This window comes from Colletotrichum godetiae (assembly GCF_030913485.1).
Source record: "Colletotrichum godetiae strain CBS 193.32 chromosome Unknown BDP55scaffold_25, whole genome shotgun sequence".
Classification (NCBI taxonomy): domain Eukaryota; kingdom Fungi; phylum Ascomycota; class Sordariomycetes; order Glomerellales; family Glomerellaceae; genus Colletotrichum; species Colletotrichum godetiae.
The window spans coordinates 529,054-547,394 of NW_026851273.1; the positions used below are offsets into that span (position 1 = coordinate 529,054).

An 18,341-nucleotide genomic window follows, 5' to 3' on the forward strand; every position below is an offset into this window, starting at 1 on the left:
GGTATTTGTGTCACTTTGGCCTGTGCGCAATGGTGGTTAGGTACTCCGTACCTTGTCACTGGTGCTTGTCCGGGTGCGTACGACAAAAGCAGCAAGCAGCAGGAGCAGGGCCCCCAAGGGAGGTGGCTTCGTCATTGCCTGCTGCTCTGGCCGGAAAGGCACTTGCTGCACCCTGGAGCTTACCTTAGTCCAACCTCGCGCAGCCCCGATCACCTCTCCCCACGCTGCCGCCCGACAAGTCTGCTTGTCCGTATCATAACTCTCTTTCAACCCGACCATTATTCTGTCAGCCTCAAGCCTTTCACTTTTTGGGTCAGCCTTCAACATTTATCGGACCTTGCGATCATCAACCACATGCTTGTCGCATGCCGACAGACAAGTGCCTTCCATCATTCCCACCCCTCCTCCCCCCCGCAGCTCCCGGCTCAGCTGCGCATCCCCGATTGCGCATCCTGTTTGAGACTGCAAACCCTTCTGGAAGATTGAATACCGACCTATAGCTTTGTTTGCTATTCCTTCCAATCCGACACCGACGCGATGTGGAACGATGAGGATAATAATCCCTATGCCGAGGGCTTTGACCGGAGAGACAGCCTGACTTCCTCTTCTGCCAACCCAGCTTCTCCTACTACTCGTGAGTGTATGTTGCGATCCTTCCCTAGTTCAACCCCTCGTCGTTTTGAAGATTTCAGAAAATGATGGAAACCATAGATCTGGATGATTCTTCAGACAGTACTGATGCCGACTGGGAGACTCTAGACCAGCGATTCGACATCCCTCAGACGCCGTCGACCACAAGCGATGAGGCGCCTCAGAATCGCTCTCATACCCTCGAAGACAGCGAAGCTGAGAGCAGCGATAATGAGCCGATTGCTAGAGACAGAGGCGATCTTGTCCCGCGTCCCAAGCCCGGCGGCTACGAAAGCCGCGTCGAACAGATCCTCTGGGAGAATCCGACCATGACTATCCTCATTACTGATGCAGGAAAGAGCGCGGAGAGCGGTGGAAAATACATTGTGTACACCATTAGGACAGGCGTATGTGGTTGTGTGAAGGATCGCTCCCTCTGTACTTGAGGTACTGACTATGCCATAGAACCTCGAAGTGCGCCGACGATACTCGGAATTTGCGTCTTTGCGTGAGGCATTGACGCGGCTGCACCCTACCCTGATTATACCCCCCATCCCCGAGAAGCATACCATGGCCGACTACGCCGCGAACCCTACGAGCGCAAAGCAAGATCAGCAGATTATTGACCTGCGCAAGCGCATGCTTGCCGTGTTCTTGAATCGATGCCGCCGCATGGAGGAGGTCCGAACAGACGGTGTTTGGTGGAGATTCCTGGACCCCAATGCTAGCTGGGTAGGTTGAAAAGATCTTCTTGACAGTGACCAGGTAGCTAATCCATCGCAGAGTGAGGTCCTGCACTCTCACCCAGTCGCATCAGTGCCCAAGTCAGTCCTGAAGGCACCTCCTTTGGATCCTGCGAATCCCACCCCTGCTCACAACTTCCTTCCTGTACCATCAACTTCCGCTAAGCTCAAGACAACGGGCGGCCCTGGTGTCGACCCCGGCGCGATCGCTGGAACTGGATCGCATGTCTTTGGCCGATTCCCTCCCGACAGCCACACCCTGAGCGAGCAAGAACTTGACCCCTACTTCATCACGTATGAGGCATCTATCAAGGAACTGGAGCAGCTGTTGTCGGGATCTATGGAGAAGGTCAACCGTCGGACCTTGAGCCACCTATCTGCACTGGCAGCGGATCTTTGCGAACTGGGCTCCAAGTTCAATGCGTTCGCGCTGTCAGAACAGGCACCCTCTTTGGGCCCTGCCCTCGAGAGAGTGGGACAGGCGGCAGACTCCTCCTACATCGCTACTGAGGAGCTTTCTGGCTCTCTGGGTGCGAGTTTCGCGGAGCCTATGCGGGAGAACGCGCAGTTCGCAGGTGTTGTCCGCAGCGTGCTGAAGTACAGGGTGCTCAAGCGAGTACAGCAGGAACAGACCAGCGACGAACTTAGCAAGAAGATTGCGCTGCTGGACCAGTTGGAGCGCAGCGAGCAGGAAGCCAAGCGCATCGAACAGTACCTCAGTAGCAGCCAACAAATTGCTCCCGCGCCGAAGCGATCTACGAGCCTTAGAGAAGCGAACTCATCACACCATCAGCGCGAGGGCAGCGCCGAAGACACAGCTTCCATCGACTCCGACTTCCCTCCTACTCACGGCGAGCCGGTTCCCACCGCAACCCAGGGAGTTCCACAGAGGAGCAACTCGACTCCGGGCCATAAGAAGGCCGCGAGCAGCAACTCAATCACGAACAAAATTTTCGGACCGATTCGTCACGCTATTCAAGGTGTAGCTGACGTCGACCCCGAGAGAACTCGTCGCGACATGATTGGAAAGACGAGGGAGAGTATCGAGCAGCTTGAGCAGGCCAAGGTGGTTTCTGAGCACGATGTGAAGGAAGCCAGCGCAAGCATCTTGAAGGACTTGAAGAGATTTCAGGGAGAGAAGGAAGAGGACCTGCGACGTTACATGGTAAGTTGAGTGCTCAGTAAGGTGCTACAAACGATTCCGTGCTGACCCGATATATCACAGCTGGCATATGCAAAGAGCCAAATTGAGTGGGCCAAGAAGAACAAGGAGACCTGGGAGGATGCCAAAGCCGAGGTCGCCAAGATTGACGAAAGTTAAGGGCATGGTCGGTTCATGAGGGAGAAAGGGAATTCGCGCAATGATATCAAAACAGACAGGGCTCAGAGGCCTCGAGCTGTTTCCAGTAATTTGATGAGGCGTTGAGTCTACCGGGCGGCTGGCGTGGGACAGCAAGGCTCATTTGGCGTTTACGAGGGATTCGACATTCGTAAAAGTCATGGGATAGTCAAAGACAATTAATCAACTCAGTTCAAAGTACCTTGTGATTTTTCAAGATGCGTGACATTTCCCGTTTTTGGCCTCACTTACCAGTCTTTGGCCTCATGTGCCACAAACTTGGCCTCCCCATGTCGCCAGATGTTGGGCATAATTGCCTTATCGATGATAGAAGCTTACAACTTAGGTAGTGGCCCCAGGTCATGAGTAGAGCTCCTTAATCATGTAACCTTTGAGTAACCGCGAACACGACCTGACAATATGCACGGTCTTATCTCGTTACCTTATCGATAAAAAGGCCGATAAAGCTCCGAGACTTTGGCGTCGCGAGGCTACCTACCTAGCAACGGAGGGCCGATCCCGACTTGTACTTCCTTCTCTCCCCCTTTGCGCAACACCAGAAAAAAAGGTCCATCCGCAACCATGGATGGCGTACAGGGTCCCCCGCCCGAGGGCCCGATTGCCTCAATTGCAGAACCGGGCATCAAGGCCGACGGTCAACTGCTGTTCGACCTGCGCCGCGAGGTCGCCAACCTTTTGCATCGCAACCAGACCAGCTTTCCCGGCGCGCAGCCCGTCAGCTTCGCGCGGAAACACGTCGATGAGCTACGGAATAAAGAGTGAGTGCTTTCCGTCGCGCCCGTTCTCCGGCCTCCTGGCTACTGCACGCGTTGTTCGCAGTGTGTCTTTGGTGGCCGCCGAGCCATTTGTCAGGTGGGAGGTTGGGAAGAGATGATTTGTAACTCGGTTTTTGCTGACAATCAGCGCGCTCCGCGAGCGCGAGAAACAGCTACTATGTTTGCGAAAAGTCAGACGGCATCCGGTACCTGCTCTACCTCACAGAAGACGAGGGCCGGGAGATCCACTACCTAATCGACCGCAAAAACGACTACTGGTTCATCAAGAACAGCAGCTTCCACTTCCCGCGCAAGGACGACCTGACCAAATTCCACACGCGTACCTTGATCGACGGCGAGCTCGTCATGGACGACACGGGCAAGGGCACAAAGGAACCGCGGTTCCTTGTCTTTGACTGCCTCGTGCTGGACGGGCAGGACCTCATGTCGCGGACGCTCGACAAGCGGCTCGCCTACTTCAACGAGAACATTTACAAGCCTTACCGGGACTTGTTTAAGCAGTACCCTGAGGAGCGGAATTTCCAACCGTTCTTGGTGGAGATGAAGGCTATGCAGCTGAGCTACGGCATCGAGATGATGTTTCGCGAGATTTTGCCCAAATTGCGGCACGGCAATGACGGATTAATTTTCACGTGTGTGAGTAGTGATTATAAGCACGGCACCGACCCGCATATCTTGAAGTGGAAGCCGCCGGAAGAGAACACGGTCGACTGCCGGCTGCGGATGACGTTCCCTACGGTGCAGCCCGGCGAAGGGGATGAGGAGGCTGAGGGACCGTTTGTGGACTACGAGGCTGTGCCGCGGGCGGAGCTGTGGAGTTTTATGGGGGATGGGCGGTACCAGTTCTTTGACGACGTGCACATCACCGAGGACGAGTGGGAGGTGCTGAAGGGTCTGGGCGATCCGCTCAACGACCGTATCGTGGAGTGTCACAAGGACGACCTGGGCCGGTGGCGGATTATCCGGTTCCGCGACGATAAGTCGGAGGCGAATCACATTTCTACCATCAAGAGCGTCATGGAGAGTATCGAGGATCGGGTTACGGAGAAGGATCTTGCGGAGGCGGCCAAGGGGATCAAGGATAATTGGAAGACGAGAAATGCCAAGCGGTAGTCTTCCTCGTTTTTTTTTCCCTACGTAAGAGGAAGAGGGATGAGGAAGGAAGCAGAAAGAGATACCTGGTTGAGGCTCCAACGGGCGCGTGGTTCGGGGGTTGAGGAGCATAGCGTGGGTGATGTGTGAGTACTGTACGTGTGCGCGGATCAGGATTGGACGAAGGCGTCTTGGTGTTGAGTTTTGTTTTTGCAAAAAGCCCCCAAGTTAAAACAGAGAATATGGAGGGGAGTTCAAGAAAGAGAACAGGGAAGGTATTGGCCCCTTTCCTAAGCACCCTCGCCATCCTTCTCGAATTGAGGTTGTCCCGCATTCATAAGGGATAGCTAAATTTTTTAAAAAAAATTTTTTTTTTTGGCGTTTTCCAGCTTCTAGGATAAGCGAGGAGGGCATCACGGTTTCCAAGGCACGAGAGTGTAGCGAGTACCTTTGAAAGAAAAGAGTAATTCATCGCTAGAGTGGACCTTTTGCTCGATTCAAAACCAGATGGCTAGGTAGGCCCCCGAGACTTCTCGTTGAAGAAGGGATGCTACCAGTAGGTATTTCACCCTTTCCCATACATAGCCATAGGGGGGCAAAGGTGTGTGATTGGTGTGCTTGTTCCACAATCACAAGCCAAAAAGCCAGCAAGGGATAATAGAGAGGTTTCGCACGCATTGCTTGCTGCATCTTGTGATGATCTAGATGAACATTGATTCAGATCTAAAATAGTCTAGCTCCCGTCCCCAGTGGCAGGAAATGTAGACATGGACATGTAGGGCAGGTGTTGACATTGGTGACTTTGGTAAACGGCGCTCGGCATCTTACCTTTAGGTAAGAGCTCCCCAACAAACCATCAAGCTCAGGAAACAGGTGCCCCCCGCACCACAGATACCTACCATGCCTACCTAGTGGCCCGAGCAAGCACGGACACTGGACTGCCTTCCGTAACCTCGAAGACGTCACAAAAGGAAAGCCAAAAGCTTCCTGTCCCAATCTTACATTAGCCCACGCGGTGAAAATCGATCGTTTTGACGACGAAGGGAGGGATAGAGAATGGCTTAGGCAGTGCCCATTGAAAGAAGCTACAACCTTGAAGAAGCTCCCCCTCTTGACATCGATCTCAGTCCTCGCTTCAACCGTCAAATTCCTCCTTCAATTTCCCTTCCTCTCTTGCGCTGTTCTAGACTTGTCCTACGGCTCACGATAGACTCGATTGGCACCTCTAATACAATACGACTACCTCTGCACCGCCTCATCATAACCTACGACACGTCACGTTCTGGGAGAATAAGCTGTTCCACTCTTGCGTCCTGCATCAATTGCAGCATCGCCGCCCACCATGATCCTCGGACCGGTGTCACTGCTCGACTGTCTCGTCTTTGTTATCTTCCTCACACCACAGCTCCTCATCAATGTTGGCTTCTTCCCGACGGTAGTCGTCACCTTGAAAATGCTGCCTTTCCTCGTGTTTCAACTGCCGACTTCCCTGCTCCGCGAGCGATATCTCCTACGCCACGACGAGCAATCGCCCTTTGTGCAGCGCGCGAGTTTCTTCGAAGATTTGGTCATACGCTGCGTGCGTTACGCCTTTGCAAACTTGCCAACCAACATTGGACGTGTCTTCTTTTCAAAGTACATATCTCTACCGTTTCTGCGGTTTCGAATGCTGCGGCATGGCTATCTCAGGTCACCTGCGACCTGGAGTGAGCACAAGGAAAAGGTGAGTGTAACCTACATCTCAGTGCACAATGGCCGGTGGCTTATTTGAATAATAGGGCCAACACGGCTTCGAAGGGGTTTGGATCCAAAAGGATGCGTCGCAACCGCCCGACATTGTGGTATACTACGCCCACGGAGGCGGTTTCGCCATGGGCTCCGCGTACTTTTACCTCGAATTTCTTCTGTCGTGGCACTCGCTACTCGTCCAAGCCGGCTACCGGAACCCTGCTATATTCTCTCTCGAGTACACCCTCGTGCCCGATAAAATGTACCCGAGGCAAATGTACGAGACTTTGAGGGGCTATAAGCATGTTCTGAATAAAGTCGGAGACCCCCGGAAGGTAGTTGTTGCAGGAGACTCAGCGGGAGCAACCCTGATATTGACGTTGTTGCTGGAACTGGGCCACATGAACGAGGCCCGGGCATTCAAAGAGAAGAGTGACGATTCCACCGCATCTGAAGGTCGAAGTCAGGAGCACTTGCGCCAGGCCTCAGAGTCCCCTCTACCAGGGCTCTGCGTCTTGATATCGCCGTGGGCCAAGCTCATCTCCAACAAGCATGAAAATACGGCCAGCGACTTTCTTGATCGCGACACGCTGTGGAAATACGCGGTGCAGTATGCCGGGGCAGCGCATGTCTACGACAAGACCGCGTCGCCTGGGCAGTGCGCCGATCCTCGGGTGTGGACGGAAGCTAGTCCACTTTGTGGCTTCTTCATCACGTACGGATCAGAAGAGGTGTTCGCGCCTGACATCAAAGACCTCATAAACGTCTTGGTCAAAAGTACCGAGGTCGACAGTCGCAGCGAGGATGGTGGTATCCACGCCTGGCCCGTTGTTTCGTTGTTCCTGTCAAGTACCGAGGACAAGAGACTCAAGGGTCTGCGGACACTCACGTCAGCAATCAGAAAACATATCTAGTAGAGGTCCTGTCAAAGGCAGATTGTTGTTTTTAGAAAAAAGTCTGATTAGATCAAGTAAAAACTGTCATAGACCGAGGCACGCCAACCTCGAAACCTGAGTTGAGATGACTCGGTTTGTACAGTTGTGGCCGCTTGGGGTGGTCTCCAGCTGTTTCTCTTCGTTATCTTCATCCTCGGCCACCAATAGGAATAGGCGCAAACAATAGAATTTAGTGGTTTGATTACCTGCATGATTGAGTTGCGTTCCTGCATACCGGGCCGTCCGCCGACAGGAAATTGGGACAGTAGTAGGGTGATATCTGTTCCGAAAAACAGCGACAAACATTTCGCGAAGACGCGTTGAAGGATGCAGACAAGTTCTTCGTAGCCCCGCTACAAAGTCGCCCCGGCGGGAAGGACGATTGGCGAGCTGGACGTGGACGCGGACGGGGCTACTCGAGAGTCGAGGTGCCGTCGCAAAGCTCGGACGGGTAGGGAGCTGTAGTGGGTCTCGGATGAAGTCATGTGTGGTTCAAACAGTGACGAGTCGAGAAGCGCGACGGCTTTGCGACAGAAAACATCTTTTTCGGACGACGGGGTTCCTTGATGATGGCGCGCTGCAGAAAGGGCTTGTCTGCTCTAGGTACAGGGAGGGTGCCAGCTCCAGGCAGCATTGAGGGCAGATGGCGGCGGGGTTTGACGATGTCGGGTGTCTCATGAAAACAAAGCAAGCTCGAACGTAGGTCATGGCCGCGAAGTATGGCGTGTCGAGAGTGAACGAGTAACGAGACAAGATTCTCTAGGAGTTCAAAGGTGCGCCGTAAACCAAGTCTAGAGTCCGAAAACAAGGGCCGAGATTGATGAGGGGAGCTGGAGCTGAGACGGTAAGAAAGGGCTCAGCCAGCCTACCATGCCCTACGTTGCCATGCTTGCTTCGGTTGAGCCATCCTTTTCAGCCTGCCTCACGTTACTTCGCGCCTCGAGATGCAGCCACGCCTGTGAGGTTGCGACATGCGGCGGCAAGCTGGGACGAAGGGGGAGACATCGACCATGTGGCGAGATCAGTGATGACGACGATAGGCCGCGACTTGACGAGAAATCTCTATTGAGGGTTGAGTGGCACACAAGACAGGCGCGAACGTGATGCTTCGGAGAGGTCCTAGAAGAAGTTGGAGAGAAGAGGAAGGAGAAGGAAAACAGAGGCGTTCGTTGTTCGAGAAAGCGAAGGAGGACGTGGGCGCAAAGTGAGAATTCGGGACACCTTGGAAAAAGGTAGGTACCTCCCGTGCTCCCTCATGGAAGGAAGGTGGACTGGCCAGACAGGTACCGACAGAGCTTAGCTAGCGCGGAAAGGTACAGAGGCCCATCAAGCAGGGGACTAGCGGCTGTGCTCATGCAGGATTTGGGAAGGCGTGGCCACAGCTCGGGCATCCTGAGCCAATCAGCATAGCAGCGTGACCCCTGCCTGGGCGTGTTTTTGGGGGGAAGACCAGAGGGCAGCAAAAAAGGGGAGTTGGGAAGGAGCCCTGACCCGCGACGCGCATATAAACGGTGGACATTCCCACCGTGATCCATCAAGTCGCCAGGAGTAAAGAACCCGCACACCGCGAAAAGAAGGAGCCCACCTAGCCGCTGGCTGCACCTGCCACCGACCGCACCGCACCGTACGTTCCGTACCACCGCACCGCATCGCCGTCCGCCGTCCGCAGTTTCTCGATCCGTCGCATCGTCCCACGGCCGTCTTTTCCTTCCTTCCTTCCCCTCCTTCAGTGTCCTTCCTATCCAATCATTCCCATTCGTTCCTGCTCAACTACCAACTTCCAACAAGGTACGCACTTGCGCCTGCGCCCAGAACGTGTAGCGCCTTCCTGCCCGTACTTGTGTGTCTGCGCCTACCTAGGTACTCTGTCGCCGCCTGGCCTTGCCTTGTCTGCCTGTCAGACCGACTGCATCCTTCCCGATGGACGCATGTCAACTTTGAGGCTCGACTGACCACACCTTGCCACCTGGACTTGGAAAAGACCAATACCAAGCAATTCTCCTCCCACATCACCTTACTTCACTTCACAATTCCTTTCATATACAAACCCCTTCTCCCCTTTTAATCACCTCCCACCATTATATCAGAGCACCAGGCTGCTTCCGAAAGTACCGCTGTTGCCCCGCACAGGAACGCCTGACCACACGCCGCACGCCCCAGGACTGAACCCCGAAAGCCCCAAACTTACAGAACTCCCACCACCCCTGGCTCGCTAGACACACCGAAACCTTATCGAGTGTCACTCCCAGTCTTCAGGTCTGACTCAGCAACAACGCCGTTTTACACCTCGGATCAAGAGACTATCTGGCATACACCAAGATCTCGGACGAGCCTGTCTCACAGCCACGCTCCCAACGCCAGTCATCAGTCACCGCCCACTCATGCTACACTGAGTCTGAGCGACTTCCAGCCTTACTCCCACGCCGTCCGAGATACCTAGGTTCCATTCCAACGGGCAGCGACGCCAGGATTGGCCAGTTGCGACGTTGGGCCTCGACATCCACGCAGGCTCGCCGAGAGCTTAGTGAGCCAGGATTGGCTCTACTGCAAGTGGTTCGTTTTGCTGGACCTGGGAAGCAGTACTATCCTCGACTTGCAAATCTGCCAAGAGGCTTTCCGTACGGTGCTGCTCAACACGCTGCTATCCACCGCTCAGGTCCAGCACACTGTGGCAAACACGCTAGGGTGTTGAGAGGATATTACGAACCCTTGATGTTGTAGGCCGTGTACTGGCTTTGATCTTGTCTCTTCGCCATTTGCTCTTGTATCGCAGCGCTGCCCAATACGTTGGCTGAGGCTGTCTTACACACGCAGAACACATACTTCTCACGAAGGCGGTTGCGCTCTGTCTCGTCTTGTTATCATATTCAAGCCGAGCTTGGCAGTAACACTTTGCCTCGATTTACTGTCATCAACAACACGCCTTGCCTTGGTCCTGCGTCTGTCGGACCTTTACGCCCTGATTCTCAAGGATATGACGGTGGACCAGATCGTCAGCACATTCACCGCACGTAGCAACCCAAGCCTGAATCAGGACTCATACGCCGTGCTTTCCTGGACCTTTCATCTACTCAGCGACTAAAGACGGAATACATCCATCATTAGACTCAATCACGCAAACATTCCAAGATTGTTCGTGTTGAGCCAGACGGTATTCAAACAGCGGACAAGAACAGACAGGGGTGCAGGCTGGGTTTTGTACTCGAAAATCAGTCGTCCCTGCCTTTCGCTTAATCATCCAGTGTCCCACGCCAGCCAAACTTGGATTGGAACCTTGGCCAATTTTTTTTCGGGGCGCCAGCCAAGGCCCCCTGTCGTTTGGCCTCCACTTCCAAATTGGAAAAAAAAAAAAAAGCGGCCATCAATTTTTCCAGAAGGGCCGGAGGTAGAGGGGGAAAAAATAATAAAGATGGCGGACGACACGACCTACGCACCAAAGTCGCCGGACCTCTCTTCTTTTTTCTCGGCAGCACCCGCCCCGCCTACACCTCCACTGCACACTCACAGTCTGCAGCACTACCAGCAACAACTGAGCAAGCTGCAAACCTCTCCGTCTGCTGCACCGCCCGTATATGAATACTCCTCCCCCTCGGCACGCATTCACCACCCAAGCCAGCCGTCTTCAACTCCTGTTCATATCAAACAAGAGCAGCCCCACTACCCAACACCAGCGGCAATCAAAACGGAATTCTCTTCCTATCAGCCACCGCTGCAAACTCACCCCGGCCAGCCCCAGCCCCAGCACCAATACCAACCGCCTCAGCAGCACCACCACCACCAACAACAGCACTACCTGTCCCCCCAGTACCACCAGTCGCCGCCGCACCAACACCCATCTCCGCAACATCCCCCACCACATATACAAAGCGCGTATGGGATACAGCCCGTTCTCAACTATCAGGAACAGCAACCCCATCAGCCCAAAACACCTCAAAGCCAAGGATTTCTAGACCAGAAAAACTTTGGCGGAGCACCCCAACTACACGATATTCCGTATAATCCAGAGTTACAACATCTACCACAAACACCCGCTTCAACAACTATGCCTCCTAGAAAGAACGCAAAGCAGGCTGACTCGCCACCTCCAATTGATCCTTCACCTGTTCGGACAAAGTTCCCCACAGCCAGGATAAAGCGGATCATGCAGGCCGATGAGGAGGTTGGCAAGGTTGCCCAGCAGACTCCCATTGCTGTTGGCAAGGCTCTCGAGATGTTCATGATTGCTGTTGTCAGCCGCAGTGCCGAAATCGCGCGGGAGAAGAACTCCAAGCGGGTCACGGCTCAGATGCTCAAGCAAGTCATTGAGACAGATGGCCAGTATGACTTCTTGGCCGACATTGCCGCCAAGGTTGGCGACGAAGAGAAGAGAGGTGGCCGCTCCAAGGCCGAGTCGTCAAGCGACGAGGAGATGGAGGTTGAGACGAAGAAGAAGGGCAAGGGTGGCCGTAAGAAGAAGGCCGCTGCATGAGTTCTCTCACATTCAGTTTGGGTCTCGAGGCTAGGGAAGGGAAATTTCCCATGATGAGAAATATGACTAGGGTTATGAGGATTGGCGTTGGACTGGCTAGCATCTACATCGGCGTTGGGTGACAAGGCGATAAACTCGTCGAGCCGCACCTTGGGGGAATATTATATGGTTTACCTTATGGAAGGGAGGAACAAGTGCTGTTCCTTCGACTTGCATGCCATGGACGGCTTGTCTTCTATATGCGCATCCAGCCTGTCTTGGACAAGCCTTTTTACGATTTTAGAATGAGAGCATCTTATCGTTTGCGCAACATGATTCCTACAATAACGTAAATGAGATGGGTATGTACCGCACACACCTTGAAGCGTCTTGCTGCTGAAGTACCTTCGCCAGGGGACGTCTCACGTGGAACTCACTTTCCACTCATTCAAAGACACCCTGCTCATATGAGGCACATTAGAGCTTGACATCGTTGCTAGACTGTGCTTCATCAAGTAAGATCTCAGAATCACTGCTGCTTCCTTATGGATTTTGCCCTGTCTGTCAATGATACTCTCTCACTTCGCAGCTTCACAATGAAGAATTTCGCACTGGAAATTGAAAATGAGAACTCAGCAATCGAATGCAAATAACGTCACATATGCAGATAAAACGAAGCTGCCCCGCAGACAAGGATTTGGCCTTCGCCCCCATTCGTCCTAGCGCGACTCTGATCCTCTCGGGTCCGGCACTCTTGTTCTCACAGGTGCGGGCTGGCCCCCCCTCCTCAGAGGATAGGTGAGAGAGGTGTGAGAGGCTTGAGGTGGCCCGCCCAAGGTTCATGCTCGCTGAGGTAACCGGCGACGTAGTCTAATTTGAGGCCAGAATTTTTAGGCACTAGTACTGGGAAACGGCGGGTCGTGCATGGGGCATTCCTCCCACCTTCCAAGTCATGCCCTCAGATTAGTGGACAAATCGACATCCAATTCACGGCGGAGAGGGAGCTACCTATCTGCATCGAGTAACCGGCCACCGTGTGTACCTGGGCGTCCTGTCTCCCATTCAATTCTCCTTACCGTGCTACTGCTGCGCTGCTCGAACAATTCTCCCAAGTCTTCTGAGCTTCCCGCCATGCGAAACCATCCCTCGACCTGCGAATCCCGTTCATGTCCATGATCAAATGAGGCACCGAGCCTCGCTGCACTTGCATCCTTCTTTCCGTTCCGTGGCGTAACCAATGTCGTGGGACCTGCTCAAGCGATTCCTTGAGTCCGACGTCTTCAACTCGAACCCCTTTCTCTCGGTCTCCTACCTTTCGTGAGCGACCCTCCCCTTGCGCCCACCCGTCGCCATCATGCGCTATGCTCTCAATTGATGCTTGTTTCGGCAATTGGCAATTAGAATGACCTCTCTGCTAACCCCTGATCTTCCCTTCATTTAGTCGTTACGCCGACCATGTGGGCATTCACTATGTCCTGTGCAATAAGCTGCGACAATTCCCCTACGAGGATATCGAGTTCTTCCTGCCGCAGCTATGCCACCTAATAATCAGCGTCGACAACGAGTCCATGGCCTTGGAGGAGTTCCTCTTAGACTTGTGCGAGGAGTCCGTCACCGCTGCGCTTCTGGTTTGTCTCCTCTCCCCGCTCTTGCGCTGTCGTATTCGCTCACAACCTCCCAGACCTTCTGGCTATTCCAAACGTACCTACACGATCTATCGTCCAATCCGTCGTCCAAGGCCTTTCAAACATGCCGGAGGGTATATAATAAGGTGCAGCATATTGTGTTCGGCCTGCCAGATGCCGCGAGGCACGATAAGATCAAGGAGAACATCTTGCCCGTCACGGTCCTGGCGAGCTTCGTCCTTGCCAGTGTTGCGGTGCCACTCGTCCCACAGTGGGCGGGGCCACTAGCCGTGGCACAGGCTAGGAAGCCTCAGCCCTCCGACGACCTCATATCCGATTCTCGAGATAGCAACCCCAAGACAGCGCAAGTGACGCGAGCTCACACGGTGACGGCTGGGAGCTCGAGGTCTAGGCGTACGAAAGATGGAGGGCGGATGGTCAGCGCGCCGGATCTGGTATCCCCAGGCGTCGCGTCGGCTAACTTGCAGCATCGGTCGACGGATCCATCTCCGTCTCGGCCGGGTTCCTCTGGCTCCAAGACCCCAATCGAAGTCAAGCGTCTACCGTCTCATCTCAACATGAAGAATGATGACGCCCGTCTCAGCTCCTCTTCGCTGCCTCTCCCCGAGCTACGTTCTCCGAGGCTGGCCATAACGAGACCGGCAACACCAGTATCGGCAGGATTTCCCCCGCGCCCTAACGATGCCCTGAATAGGAGACACTCCCTTCACTTCAAGAGCGGTGCCGCCGGTTCTGAGTTGACAACACTGCAAAAGACAAGATTGCTGCGCCAACACTACTTTAGATGTGAGACGCAATTCCTGACCGCGCTAGAGGGTATCTCCAACAGGCTCGTGATCGTGCCAAAACCCGCTCGGCTCAGTGCCCTTCGCGCGGAGCTGGCCCTCATAGCGCAAGACCTGCCGGCAGAAGTGGATGTTCCAGTTATTTGCCCACCTACACTTGTGGATGGCTCACCGGCAAAAAGCCGGCACCATCGAATTGTCCGTCTGAATCCAGGAGAGTCGACAGTACTGAACAGCGCGGAGAAGGTTCCCTATCTTCTCATGGTTGAGGTATTGAGAGATGACTTCACATTCGACCCAGAAACGCCTGATAACAAAAGGCTGCTGGCCACTCTCCTATCCGATCCTGGCCACACCCGACGTATTTTTGATCTTTCCGACTCACCTCGCATACCTATAGCGCCCAAAACCCCAGAGACAATAGTTGACAGCGTATTTGAGCCAGTCTCTGGCGACTTGGGAAGCTCTCCCCTGATCAAGCCGTACGACGACGATCCTTTCCAGAAGCCCCAAGGAAAACAAATTCCGCCCTCGCAACCCCAACGTCTCCCGAGTGCTGGAACATCTGCAATGTCGACTGTCATGTCAGAAATCACAACTCCCCGAAGTTCTGGCACGTCAACCTCGAGATCGAGCAGCCCAACCGGCCCACTCCGCAAGATGACACTTTCTTCACGGCCTAATGCTGTGGTTGATCAACCAGATTTCTCCGCGCTGGCTACGCACATGCGCACCGCTTCGCAGATGTTGGCTCAGCTTGAAGCTACGAGCGGCAAGCGACCGCGACATGAAGTACAGGCAATAAGAGCCAAGATTATTGCGAGCATGCAAAGTCTGGAAGAACAGAGCTTCGACATGGACGAGCAAGGCCCAACCTTTGACACCATCATTGCCAAAGCCTCCACGGTACAAGCGAATTCTGTTGCAGCTACCGAGATACCTGAAGCCGAGAGTGAATCCCCCGTTGAACCGGGGCCTAACGCTGGCGCAGGACTGGCGAGAATGGAGAACGATATCAAGACTGGTGGTATACAGAGCAAGGGCGACCGCGACGATCCCAGCGCGGCTGTCTTCGGTGAGGCATGGCAAGCGAAGAAAGAGCGCATCCGCAAGACGTCACCGTATGGATGGATGAAGAACTGGGACTTGGTCAGTGTCATTGTCAAAACTGGAGCCGACTTGCGCCAGGAGGCATTCGCTTGCCAGCTCATTGACGTCTGCCACAAGATTTGGGTTGACGCAAAGGTCAACGTCTGGGTCAAGCTTATGCGGATTCTCGTTACCGGCGAGTCGTCCGGTCTGATTGAGACAATCACGAATGGTGTGTCGCTGCATTCCATCAAGAGAAGCCTGACATTGTCATTGGAGACAAGTCCCGGTCAGAAACGCCGATTTGCCACGCTGAGGGATCACTTTGTGAAAGCGTTCGGTGCTCCGGATAGCGAGCCTTTCAAAGCGGGAGTGGATGCCTTCAAGCGCTCACTGGCCGCTTACAGCATGATCTCATACATCCTACAGCTGAAGGATAGACACAACGGCAATGTCCTGATCGACAGCGAAGGTCATATCGTCCACATCGATTTTGGTTTCATGTTGTCCAACTCGCCAGGCTCTGTTGGTTTTGAGGCGGCACCTTTCAAGCTTACACAGGAGTATATCGAGGTTCTCGGTGGCATTGGTTCCGATGATTACGAAGACTACAAGAAGCTCTGCAAGCAGGCTTTCCAAGGTAGGTTCTGCGTTACGCCCTAGGGAAAGACATAGCTAACTCAATCTCAGCTCTGCGGCGGTCTGCGGATAACATCATCGACTTGGTGGCCATGATGGGGCGTGACTCAAAGATGCCATGTTACTCAGCGGGAGTTGTCCAGGCCACACATAATCTCCGCCAACGCTTCCAGCTGCAGCTGAGTGCGGATGAAGCGGAGCAATTCGTGGAGACAGACCTGATCGGCAAGTCCCTGGGCAGCTACTACACACGGCTGTGAGTTTGAACCTGTCTTTCCACGCAACTTCTCATACTAATGTGCCTATCTAGCTACGACACTTTCCAATATAGAACGCAAGGCATTTACTAGACGGTTGTGACGACGGACACAAAAAGAACTTCGATCAACAAGCTCTCGAAAGCATTTGGGACATGAACGTGCATCTAGGCATCTGGGCGGCGTTGCGGTTGAATAGACGACTGAACTGAACTGAACTGGCTGGGCTAGTAATGACGAAGCCAACCAACGATCTTCTCGGTCATTTTTTTTTATGAGTTGATGGGGAGGGACAGTAGCTATCAAAAGATAGAATAGCAGATGACTGGCTGTTTGAGGGCTGAGCGCGATATATAGGATACCGAAATATGCTGAATTAACATGATATATCCAAGACGAGATGGGACTAGAAATAAAGGGGTCCACGTCAATTATTCCGCTCTACAAGTCCATTGTGTCGATTGGATTTTGTTGTTTGTCTTATCAGCCATGTTGACGCCGCAATCATAGTTACAGAGCAAGGGCCCACTGCCATGTTCTCTCTGGTATAGTCCCAACCCGAACAAGACTTCTTACTTGGTTACTATAACGATACCCTTAAGGTCGAAGCGGGCTTAGGGTAGTCAAAGCAAATCTCGCGCATCTCCTGCCCTAGGATTTGTTCTCCAGTATAGCTTTATCTCGAGAAATAGGTATAGGAGTCTGTCTATAGCCAGGATTTGAACGCATTTGTTCTCTTTCCTCCTCACCCCCTTGACCTGAGGAAAATATCCTTTCCAACCGCACCACAATACCAAGCATGATGCCTCTTCCTCCCCCCAAATCCACGGACCTCCACACCCTTGATCTACCTTGTCATGTCATCTACTCTGGAGGGACCGGAAAACCTATCAAACTACATACTACTGGTTGCATTGCCAATAGTTTACACGTAGAGCTCGTGAATGACTTACACAACCTCACTCTAAGCAAGACCACACCCGGGAAGTTGACTACATTTACACGACGCTTGGGAATTCAAAGCCCCTTGCCTTGAAGCGTACTCCTTGAGACATTCGCGCGAGCATCTCACTTCTTCTCTCGATATATGTCACCCGTCTCTGGGCGGAGCTACAGCTTCGGAATTGAGTGCTGAGAGAATGCCTCCACACAACATTGAATCCAGCCACGCTATAGATTAGCAACCCCGGATAGAAGTCAATTCTGCATCTCGCCCTGTAAGTCTGTGGCGGTATGCAGATCTTACTAGAGAAATGGCAGGCTGGAGCTCGTCACAAATTCACAAGCGGAAGCTGTGTATAACTAGTAATTCGCTTCACCGAAGCTAAATACTTACAGAAGTCGCTCCACGTTGATGCAAAACTCTGTTTTGCCGTCCCTTAAGCCAGCGGCACTGATAAGAAGACCTGGCTTAGGGTCCCTTACATCCAATCCCTCTTCCTTAGACACTTGCGGCGGAATCTTGACCTTTCAGACTTGGCCCAGTTGCTGCTCTTCGTTTGATCCGCTAGGAATTACTAACAGGACTTGAAGTCCTTGATAGAGGTCTGGTTTATCACTGCATAACCTGCTGATAACATTCAAAGTTGTGACTCTGCTTGCTCTTCACTACCTCAGTTTTGTTCATCAGGGAATCGGACCGGGGAGCAAGGTCCTCAAGACCGAAAAGGGAGTGACCCCTTCGCCTTTACCCCGGGGACGTCGCAGCAACTGCCATCGCCTCTAAACAAACCCCATTTGACATGGATGCAACAACGGACTGAAGGTTTATCGCTTACGTTTGGCGGGCCTCTAGTCATGACAACCAGACCGGTCTGGCGCCTGTGGAACACCTTTTCAGAGCCCCAGAGCCCCCTATTCTACACCTTATCGAGCGAAGCCAGTCGGGATCCTCGCAGCCTGATCCGCCTTGTACCAGCGAACCTCGATGGCCTTTGAGGAAGCTCTTGAGAGTCATGATGATGATTGAGTCAATGGGCGACGGTGGAAACGTGCGATATCAACACGCTAGTCACACATCAACTACAATGACAGCCGCGTTCCTTCATCAGCATCTTCACCCACCTACAATGCGTTGCGTATCGTTACCTTCAAACGAAGAAAAGGGACATCATGATAGTCCGCAGATCTCATCATCACAACTCTTACATTAGAACTTCCATGAAATTAAAAAGTCCTCCGCGCAAGATGCTGGTTCCAAGCTGTCTCATTAAT

General features: G+C 53.3%; 5 protein-coding genes across 5 annotated transcripts; all 5 read left to right on the forward strand.

Moving 5' to 3' along the window:
• Positions 1–77: 77 nt before the first annotated feature.
• BDP55DRAFT_666991 (PX domain-containing protein) lies at positions 78–2,913 on the forward strand. The gene is made up of 5 exons (XM_060575139.1): positions 78–640; positions 760–1,037; positions 1,096–1,362; positions 1,414–2,538; positions 2,599–2,913. The coding sequence occupies exons 1-5, from the start codon at positions 538–540 to the stop codon at positions 2,692–2,694; spliced, it is 1,869 nt and encodes a 622-aa protein (XP_060428612.1). The 5' UTR covers positions 78–537; the 3' UTR covers positions 2,695–2,913.
• Positions 2,914–3,294: 381 nt separating this feature from the next.
• Positions 3,295–4,622, forward strand: BDP55DRAFT_554052 (mRNA capping enzyme; the record flags this gene model as incomplete). The annotated part of the gene is made up of 2 exons (XM_060569356.1): positions 3,295–3,491; positions 3,662–4,622. 2 exons carry the CDS (start codon positions 3,295–3,297, stop codon positions 4,620–4,622), a joined length of 1,158 nt encoding a protein of 385 aa, XP_060428613.1.
• Positions 4,623–5,943: 1,321 nt separating this feature from the next.
• On the forward strand, positions 5,944–7,243 carry BDP55DRAFT_729626 (Alpha/Beta hydrolase protein; the record flags this gene model as incomplete). Its single annotated transcript, XM_060579590.1, has 2 exons — positions 5,944–6,324; positions 6,380–7,243. The coding sequence occupies 2 exons, from the start codon at positions 5,944–5,946 to the stop codon at positions 7,241–7,243; spliced, it is 1,245 nt and encodes a 414-aa protein (XP_060428614.1).
• Positions 7,244–10,673: 3,430 nt separating this feature from the next.
• Positions 10,674–11,732, forward strand: BDP55DRAFT_553985 (uncharacterized protein; the record flags this gene model as incomplete). The annotated part of the gene is made up of 1 exon (XM_060569348.1): positions 10,674–11,732. The coding sequence occupies one exon, from the start codon at positions 10,674–10,676 to the stop codon at positions 11,730–11,732; it is 1,059 nt and encodes a 352-aa protein (XP_060428615.1).
• Positions 11,733–12,667: 935 nt separating this feature from the next.
• BDP55DRAFT_667005 (phosphatidylinositol 3) lies at positions 12,668–16,568 on the forward strand. The gene is made up of 5 exons (XM_060575140.1): positions 12,668–13,028; positions 13,153–13,339; positions 13,393–15,871; positions 15,922–16,126; positions 16,181–16,568. Exons 1-5 carry the CDS (start codon positions 12,949–12,951, stop codon positions 16,218–16,220), a joined length of 2,991 nt encoding a protein of 996 aa, XP_060428616.1. The 5' UTR covers positions 12,668–12,948; the 3' UTR covers positions 16,221–16,568.
• Positions 16,569–18,341: the final 1,773 nt, after the last annotated feature.